This window comes from Chenopodium album, chromosome 14 (assembly GCF_948465745.1).
Source record: "Chenopodium album chromosome 14, dcCheAlbu1.1, whole genome shotgun sequence".
NCBI classification, from domain to species: Eukaryota; Viridiplantae; Streptophyta; class Magnoliopsida; order Caryophyllales; family Amaranthaceae; genus Chenopodium; species Chenopodium album.
The window spans coordinates 13,916,035-13,925,956 of record NC_137847.1 but is presented as its reverse complement, the minus strand read 5'-3'; the positions used below and the strand labels follow the sequence as shown (position 1 = coordinate 13,925,956).

At 35.3% G+C, this 9,922-nt stretch overlaps 1 protein-coding gene across 1 annotated transcript; it reads left to right on the top strand.

The window, feature by feature from the left end:
• Positions 1-1,312: 1,312 nt before the first annotated feature.
• LOC145580080 (eukaryotic initiation factor 4A-3-like) lies at positions 1,313-9,324 on the top strand. The gene is made up of 8 exons (XM_081637415.1): positions 1,313-1,740; positions 3,675-3,915; positions 4,030-4,110; positions 5,583-5,690; positions 5,788-5,907; positions 6,640-6,807; positions 7,435-7,521; positions 8,978-9,324. Exons 1-8 carry the CDS (start codon positions 1,436-1,438, stop codon positions 9,089-9,091), a joined length of 1,224 nt encoding a protein of 407 aa, XP_081493541.1. The 5' UTR covers positions 1,313-1,435; the 3' UTR covers positions 9,092-9,324.
• The last annotated feature ends 598 nt before the right edge of the window (positions 9,325-9,922 follow it).

The window sequence follows — 9,922 nt, the reverse complement described above, 5'->3', positions numbered from 1 at the left end:
CTAATCCAATTCGATCCAATCCGAATTAAAATTCGATTATTTTTTAATCCGATCCGAAAATCCAAATAAAAATAAGTTGATTAATAACGTCTAATAAACTAGTACGATAATATAAAACGGTAGTCATGATTAACATAAATTGTTTAATATCAAGTCAAATTAAATTGTTCAAAATAAGTAGTACAACTAAAAGGCAACACTAAGAGTTCATTACAGCATTTTTGTTCAAAATAAGTAGCAACAATTTTCTGTTCAAGACTTCACCAACTAATTCCCACATAAGGCAGTAGGAGGCATCAACTTAAAACAATAGGCAGCATCAACTTATAAAGAGAGCAGGCAACATTAATTTTGGACCCGCCGCTGGGTTGGGGATGAAAATTTTAGGTGGGGATAAGGTTGAGAAGACCAACATCCACCCCACCCCGCCCCATTGACATCCCTAAAAAAGGTTCTCTTAAACTTTTTTTAAAAATTGAGATAAACTTGAACTTTATCGTATATTTGACATTTTTCTAATCAACTAGTTTTTGGCCCGGGCGATGTCCCGGATCATTATAAGTTATAAGTTTGATCAAAATTAAATTTAGAAAGTTAGTATTTTTTTTTTTAATTTTTATTCTTGAAGAAAGAAGTTAGTGTTTTACAATATATAACTGAATTAAAATATAATAATAAATTTAAGATTAATGGATTTTAATTTTTGTTCATTTTACTTAACATTATAAAATAATTTTGTTTAATTGTCTAAAATATTGATTCCAGAAAACTAGCATCTAAGGAATCAATAGCCATTAGTGTGTGATTAATATCTTATAAATTAAATTGTAGATTATGTGCAATTATTTAGGATTTAGGACTTGCATTTTATGGAAAAATTATACAAAGGTTACACATATGAAGAGTTTTAGGATGATGAGTGATGACATATAAGGTGACATATTGCTCATGTAATGCCAGATCAGAAAGAATAGTGACATATGGCGATAGCATGTTGTTTTTATGAGTTTTAATAATATTATTATTATAGATTATTATACATGTGACACGACATTGTCGACATACATAAAGAGAAATTACATTATTTTAAACCTGATCAAACAAAAATTGGCTTCGCCCTTGACCACCTCTACATAATTTTGGTCGAATAGCCCGTTATTTTTGGCTCAAATGACGAGTTAGGCACAATTTTTCCAACTTGGTCTGAAAACTTGGCCTCAAATAGACAAGCTCGACCCGCCCCAACTCATGATCACCTCTACTTAAATTTGCCCTATTTTAACTCATACAAACAACTAATTGAAAAAAAATTGAAAACAAAACCAATAATAAACACAGGGAGAAACAGCTAACAACGAGCCAAAAGGGAAGAGAGAAAACTCCAAGAAAAACTCAACCCCGCAGCAAAAAAAACAACCTTTCGAAGGCGGCAACAATGGCGTCAGGTTCAGTAGTTCCGGCAAACAGAGGAAGAAGAAACCTAACCGACGATGAAAAGCTACAGTTCGAAGCAACAGAAGGTATTGAACCTGTAACAAGCTTCGAAAGAATGGGGATTAAAGACGACCTTTTACGTGGGATCTATGCTTATGGTTTCGAGAAGCCTTCTGCTATTCAACAGCGTGCTGTTATGCCGATTATTCAGGGTCGTGATGTTATTGCGCAAGCTCAGTCTGGTACTGGGAAAACTTCCATGATTTCTCTCGCTGTTTGTCAGATGGTTGATACTTCTACTCGAGAGTATGTGATTTTTTAATTGTTTTTTGTTGTGAATGTTTTAGGGTTTTGATTGTTGGGTTTTGTGATTGTTTGGTTTAATTTTAATGGGTTTGTTCTGATTGGGGTTTTAGTGGTTTTTGAGAAAATTAGGGTTGGGGGAAATGGGGGTTTTTTGATAATTTTGATGTATTGCTTGATTAAATGAGTTTGAGGTGAGGTTAAAGATTTGGAAAATAGGGTTCGCTAAATTAATATCCTAATTTCAATTGTGTCAGAACGGTGAGGTGGGTTTATCAGAGAAGTGGGTTAATTTGCTTAGGAAGATGAGATTTTTAGGAATTAGCTGGTTAACTGGTTTATACTGTCTTTTCAATTGGCTTTGGGCTGAGAACTCGAGATGCTTTTTGATGTGTTGCTGTGTTATATGGCTGTTTGTCATTGGGAATTAGTTGACAAAGAAGAAAGGGGCGTAAATTTACAAGCTTGATTGATGAGGAGCAGTGTTTTACTCGTTATGGGATAAATATAAAGGGAGAGGACAAGGTGTTACTAATGCTGTGGTAATTGTATAGCCTTAGAGCAAGCGCGTGGATTAGGAAGGTTAAGCCTATTTTCTACTCTTCCCAAGCATGGTTGAGGAAGAGGGGCAGAGCATGGAATAAAATTGTGCCTGCTAATCTGTTTGAGGGCTCATTCCTCTGCTTACTTTCTCTCGTCTTTTCCTTAATGGGGTTGGGTTGGTTATTATGGGGATAAGTTAGCATTTTTAAGCTGGTTATACTTGTATAGGGTAGTATACGTGATAGGAAGGATAGAGGTAACCCAGCAATGTCAATTCTCAACCATGTCTCCAAGGGGGCAGTTGAATGAGTCATGAGTTCTGCCAAATTGTATGAACCACTAGCCTGAATGCCTTTCTTTTGTCTCTTGAGCAAGGTCTCTGTTTTTTTCTTACCTTAATGATTATCCTTATTGAAACTACTGTCCGACTAATTTGCCATTGTAATGAACAACTCTTACCTTGGATCCACTTTTCATTTCAAACTTCCATTTTGCCTCAATACTTCATTCCCCTATTGTAAATTTACTATACTCTTCAATTTTATGGAAATCTTTATTGTCTAGTTTTATACAATCTTCTTGTGCAACCTTTTTATGCTATCTTAATCTTAGTTGGAGGCTTGGAGCTACTGTCCTTTCATATGAATTCTCATTTTCTTGTCAATCTATCTTATTTGAGTTTCCTCCTCTCAATTGCTAACTTTGTCTTGCGCATAACTAGTTGTTATTCACCCTTTAGGCTACTGTGAGCAACCATTAGTATGGAGTGCAAAGGTTTCATCTGTTGTGCGTGTAAAAGTGCTGAATATGGTGGCTGATAAGGTGTGTGCTCAACCAGGTGGTCTGGTACTGGCAAAACTTCCATGCTAGTAGATTACAAGGAGCTTATATTTGTTAAAGTTATTGTTGCTTGTGTGGGGTTACATGGTTAAGGTAGTGTTCTAGATCAGACGGTGAAAGGGAATCTAAGACCATCTTTCATAAATTTGTTTTCTTTCTACTGCTTGTTTCTTGGTAGCCTTGGTGAAGATAGTTAGAGTTATATGTTCTTTGGCTTCATGGTTCATGTTTCCCCATGTCACATAAAGATTCACCTTCAACTTAGAAAAGGATTACATTTTCTTGCAAAACCAAGAATGGATTGTGGGAAAAAGAGAGATAGAGTGAAATAGATTTGGAGGAGAAAGACATGGATCATTAGGGGGTGCTTGCTATTATTGATTTATTTATTTATTTTTAAAAAACTTTCAAGCACTTATGTTAGTTGATGGCAAGCTTATCTTTTATCATGCTCATACCCTCATGTTCACAGAGCTCGCTGCTGATTTCTTCTCTGTTTATAACATTTGTAATTTGAATGGCAAATGATTGTAATTTTTCCTTTTATTCTCTAGGGTCCAAGCATTAATTGTGTCACCTACTCGGGAGTTGGCTTCACAAACAGAAAAAGTTATAATGGCCATCGGTCTCCACATGAATATACAAGCCCATGCATGCATTGGAGGGAAAAGTGTGGGTGAGGATATCAGGAAATTGGAGTATGGAGTTCATGTTGTTTCTGGAACCCCAGGTAGAGTGTGTGATATGATCAAGAGGAGAACACTGAGAACCCGAAACATCAAACTCTTAATTCTTGTAAGTCACTGTTTTGTTTTTCTCATATATTATTGGAGATTATATTACTGCTTTTGAGCTTTGAATGGATTGTTGTCATTTAGTAAACTCAGGTACTATTTCTTCTCTGTACAGGATGAGTCTGATGAGATGTTGAGCAGAGGTTTTAAGGACCAAATTTATGATGTCTATCGTTACCTTCCACCGGAGCTTCAGGTACCATCCCCCCCCCCCCCCCCTTCCCCCCTCCCCCATCCCCTAACACACACACACACACACACACACACAAAGAAAATAATAGGAGAAAAAAAGAAAAGGTGCCTGGGCTTAATTTTCCTTCTATTGTTCTTGTTTTAGTGGGTTACAGACTTTGTCATGCAGTCACCCGATTCTATGATATACTAGAGAATATGTCTTCACCATAGACCTTGGCGCTCTCAAAGTTTCTAGGTTTATGGGTGCCAATGTTTGCATTTTACCAGTTTATGAAGCTGCCTGTGCAAGCAGCATCTTTTAAAAGATTATGATAAGTTTATGAAACTGCCTGTACAAGCAACAACTGCCTATGCCAATTGTTCCTTGTATCTCCAAGGTTTTAAAAAATGTACTGTTTACCCCTGAAAACTTTCAAATGTACCATGTACCCCTGAGGTTTGTAAAAAAATGCACCAAATACCCTAATCCTCTAACAAATGCACATATCATTGACTTATCAAAATAAAATCATGCCCACACACTAAGTCACTTTTAGTACTTTATATTTATGCAGTAAAACCGCCTAAAAGCATGAGTTACATCAAAATTTTGAATTCCGACGATTATTCTAAATCCTAAACTTTTGGGTGTTAGAATTTGTTTTATTAATTAAGTTTACTTTATAATTTAATGGTGTAGCATTATAGTAGCATTAAACTGCAATAATTTAATAGAATTTGATGCTTAGGGGGTCTTGATTTAACAAAATCAATATTTATTGTGCGTCTAAGGGTATTTGGTGCAAGTTTTTACAAACCTCAAGGGTACACGGTGCATTTAAAAGTTTTCAGGGGTACACAATGCATTTTTTAAAACCTTAGGGGTATATGGAACAATTTCCATTATTTGTTTTAATTGGCTGATTTACTTGTCAGTTCTGATTTTATTTTATTTAATTATTTGTTTGTATTCTTACTTTTGATAATTTATTCTGCATTCACTAGTAATTAATATGACAAAAATGGAGTGGAATACATGCATGGAAAAAACATGTAGTTAATGTTCTTTGGTTCTGGAGGATGTGGTGTGAAGCGAAGGATGTCATGACTGCTCCTGCTCTGATGTCTGATTATGTTAAACAAGGAGTTCTTTTTTCCTTTTTTTGACTTTTTAGGTGTAATTAACTCATGTTTGTTTTCTTACATTTGATAATTTGTTCTGCATCAACTAGTAATATGACAAGAATGAAACAGAAAATATGCAGGACAAAAAAATAGTTATTTTCTTTGGTTATGGAAGATGTGGTGTGAAGAGAAGGAGTCATGATTGTTTTGCTACCTTTATAGTAAAAATTTTGTATTTGCCGTATGGTCATGCTAAACCAGGACAACCTTATTGCTCTCTCTATGGCCTTTATAGGTGTAATTATTTCATGTTTGTTTTAATTTACATGACACTAGGTCTTTAATATACGATGTCTGTGCTGTTCGTAGGTTGTGCTGATCTCTGCCACCCTCCCCAATGAAATTTTGGAGATCACCAACAAATTTATGACAGATCCTGTTAAAATCCTTGTGAAACGTGATGAATTGACTTTAGAGGTAAGTACCTTACCCCCTTTTTTTTTTATCTTGCAAATAAAAATAAAAAAGAAACAGGTACAGTTTCCTTATTATTTTATTCAACCAACAATTACAGGGCATCAAGCAATTCTTCGTTGCAGTTGAGCAGGAAGATTGGAAGTTTGATACCCTTTGTGATCTTTATGATACCCTCACAATTACTCAAGCCGTTATCTTTTGCAACACTAAGAGAAAGGTAATAAATTCACTTTTTTGTTTTTGTTTTTGTGTTGTGGGGAGGGGGGGGGGTCATTATTCGGTTTTTCTCTCAACAAATGACCTTGATTCACTTACTGCCTGGCATTAAATGTATTCCTTGTTTGGCAGGCTTGGTTGCAAGTGACTTTTTTGTTTTTGATGCTTTGCTAATTCGTTGCTGTGCTTCATAAGAATCATGACTAGTTTCTGACTCTGTTTTGTCGATGCTAAGAAAGCTGACTATAATTCATAGGATTAAATGGAGTGTGGGGTGAGTAGGGGTGTGAGATAAGATGACATTGCAAAGGAGAATAAAATGTCTAGGAAGGTGTTACTGCATAAACACTTCACAGGATCTTTGTTACGTTTTATTTTTCTTTGTTGGATCAGCTATCTCAGTTTAGTTTTTTTAAGCATCTTCTTTCTTTTTTGCTGTGCTTCATAAGAATCATGACGAGCTTCTGAATCTGCTGTGTTTATGCTAAGAAAGCTGATTATAACTCATAGAATGAAATGGAGTGTGGGGGTGGTGGGGATGTGAGACAAGATGATATTGCAAGCAGAATGAAAAAAGGTACTAGGAAGGCATTGTTGCACATGTACTTGAATCACTTCACAGGATCTCTGTTACTTTTTATTTTTCTTTGTTGAATCAGCTATCTCAGTTTTCTATAGCATCTTCTTTCTTTTGTTCTGGTTTAGTTAAGTGAATTTTCTCGACACGTGATAGGTGGATTGGCTGACTGAGAAGATGCGCAACAATAACTTCACTGTTTCATCAATGCATGGTGATATGCCTCAGAAAGAGCGAGATGCCATTATGAAGGAATTCCGTGATGGTGACACTCGTGTTTTGATCACGACAGATGTTTGGGCTCGTGGAATTGATGTCCAACAGGTAATTTTCTATACTTAATTCGAAGTTTAAGTATTACTCCCCATGCTTTCATTCCCGATATAGACATATAGTTCGCTAAGTTGAGAGGCCATCTCCATTACTACCCTCACTAATACTTCGTATAACTTTTTAAAATATCAACCTTTTATCATTCTTACTTATAAATAATTAAGCGTATTTGTAGCTGTAGCTGTGTGTTGGGATGAGCTCCAATGTTTGCAGTACTAAAACAATGGAGGAAGTATAATTATTAGCCAACTATGTATTTTCAAATTTGCAACTATTTTCTATTTTCTACTCCCACTGTCTTAAAGAATAGTCGCATTTACTTTTGGTTGTCCAAAAAGAATTTTCTTATATCTTAAGTTGAATGACTGGATTTCCTAAGATATCCCTTGCTCATAAAGAGTGATTGTAGAAGATTAGAGGGTCACAATCATCACAAAGATAATTTTGGTGAATTTTATCTTATACTTAAATATGATGGATGGGGTGATGTAACAGAAAATTTTAAATGGATGAGGTAATGCGTTGAAGGTTTATATAACTGATTAGGCAAACTTATGATATTTTATAGCTCTTGAAAAATTATGCATCTGTTTTTAATTTTCTTGTTATTTCCTCCAGGTTTCATTGGTAATCAACTATGATTTACCTAATAATCGTGAACTTTATATTCATCGGATTGGTCGCTCTGGCCGTTTTGGGCGTAAGGTATGTGATATCTTTTAACGGTAAAGCATGATCATTGTAAATTAGTTATTCTTGATGTTATTATGGTTGGCTTTCTCCAATTATCACACCTTGTGTTTAGATGATGTAGGCAAATTGTGATGTTTTTGTTGTAGTTACCCTATATGTGCGTTGCATTATGTTGAATCTTTCCTTGTTTAGGTTTGCTCAGTATTTAGCATGTCTCCCCCCCCCCCCCCTCCTTCCCCTCTCTCTCTCTCTCTCCCTCTCCCTCTCCCTCTCTCTCTCTCTCTCTCTCTCTCTCTCTCTCTCTCTCATCCAAAAGAGACGGTAAAAAGTCTTCATCCATCTGAAGTTGGAGGTCAAAATTGCTAATATGTTAAAGAATTATATTATTCTACTATAATTACAATGCTTGTATTATACCAAAAATCACTTTCCTTGACTTGAAAAGTCAAGATGCAATCTTCTTAACTTTTGTAGTTTTCCTATTTTGTGGAAAATCCTAATACATTAGATTATATTTACAATTTTAGGAAAAATGAAAATGAAAGCTCTTGTCTTCTTGGGAAAAGGCACTTGATACCCATGGTTTTATGTCAATTGGATGGTTAACAAAAAAATAGCATATTACTTTTGTTTGTTGGATTAATATTTTTTCACTTTTTATGTTGTATATGTGTTCATGGTGTCTTCTGATAATAAAAATGATTTAATACTTAATAATATCTTATTTCTCTGTCTTGTATAAGGTTTTTCCCTTGGCATTATATAATGAATAAAATCTCTAGGTCTTACCTCAAGTGATTAGCAATTTGATCATGTGAGCCAATATTTCATTAGATAATTAGTGACCCTTGGGTCGCTTATGGTACTTTTTCTTGGATCTTTGCTTTTATATTTGAACTTTCCATTCTATACATGTTAGGGTGACATTGGTAGCGCAATATATTTTCACTGAGATTTTCATTGTTGAGCAATAAGGGATAATCGCTTTTTTTTGGGGGGTGGGGGAGGGAGTGGGCAGCATGCAACCTGTATTTCAGAAAGATGATTCTGAATCAGACAATCCTCTTCAGCAAGTATTTTAATCAGAAATAAGAAATTTCCATGGAGCAGGAATGCCTAAAATATCTCTAAGAACTTATCCATATAAGTAACAATGAAAAACCGCCTCTAAAACCTACCTTGACGATAAACTCTGCTTAGCTGCTGTGACCCTGAGCTTGAGGGAAAATTACTCACAAGACAACTTGTGGCTTGCCAATAGCCAGGGTGGTCGGTGACCCTCTATTTTTGCCAGCTAGTGAATGCTGTATGGGGGAGATAGACTGCGGATAGTAGTTTCCTAGATTTCGGGCAACAGAGGGACTGGGGAGAATTGGGTGAATGTGAAGTTCATTCAGTTGTCTTTTTAATACACTTCCTGCTATTCTTACTTAATTTGTTTACTTAATGGTGATTACATATGTTGCAGGGTGTTGCTATTAACTTTGTCAAGAAGGATGATATCAAGATTCTAAGAGACATTGAGCAATATTACAGTACCCAAATTGACGAAATGCCAATGAATGTTGCTGATTTGATATGAGGTCGACTTGTGCATGTTTTGGATGAAATGCCGATGAATGTTGCTGATTCGATATGAGTTTGACCTGTGCATTGATGTGACTGATTTTTAAGGAAACAGGGTGCGTGTTAAGTGTGGCGATAAGCTGCTATGGTGTGGATTGACCGATTTTCCGTTTTTCCTGTAATGATAGTAAACATTTTGCTTGCACGATTCTTAAAGTGTTTTGATATGTTCGGTATTTCTGCTTCAAAGTTCTAACTGGACTGGGTGCATTTTCTCTGCTGCATTTTTTTTTTGGGAAATTGTTCCGTGTACCCTTAAGGTTTTAAAAAATGCACCGTGTACCCTTGAAAACTTCCAAATGTACCGTGTATCCCTGAGGTTTGTAAGAATTTGCACCAAATACCTATAGACTCATATAACAAATGATAATTTTGTTAAATTGAGTCTCCGTATAAGCTATAAGTATCAAATTCTATTAAATTGTTACAGTGTAATGCTAGTATATTGCTTTTTAATTATCAAGCAAACTTAATTGATAAATCAAATTTTAACACCTTAAAGTTTAGGATTTAGAATGATCGATGGAATTTAAATTTTGAATGTAATTTATGCTTTTAGGTGATTTTACTACATAAATATAAAGTATTAAAAATGAGTCAGTGTGTGGGTATAATTTTAGTTTGATAAGTGAATGATATGTGTATTTGTAAGACGATCAGGGTATGTGGTGCATTTTTTTACAAACCTCAAGGGTACATGGTGCATTTGAAAGTTTTTAAGGGCACACGGTGCATTTGGGGTACACGGAACAATTTCTATTTTTTTTTTTTTTTTTTGAGAATTGGC

Excerpts from the sequence above, each read along its gene's own strand:
- LOC145580080 (XM_081637415.1), top strand. The coding sequence starts at position 1,436 with ATGGCGTCAGGTTCAGTAGTTCCGGCAAACAGAGGAAGAAGAAACCTA. Across the intron at positions 6,808-7,434 it reads GTGGAATTGATGTCCAACAG|GTTTCATTGGTAATCAACTA; the intron begins GTAATTTTCTAT and ends TATTTCCTCCAG. Across the intron at positions 7,522-8,977 it reads CTGGCCGTTTTGGGCGTAAG|GGTGTTGCTATTAACTTTGT; the intron begins GTATGTGATATC and ends CATATGTTGCAG.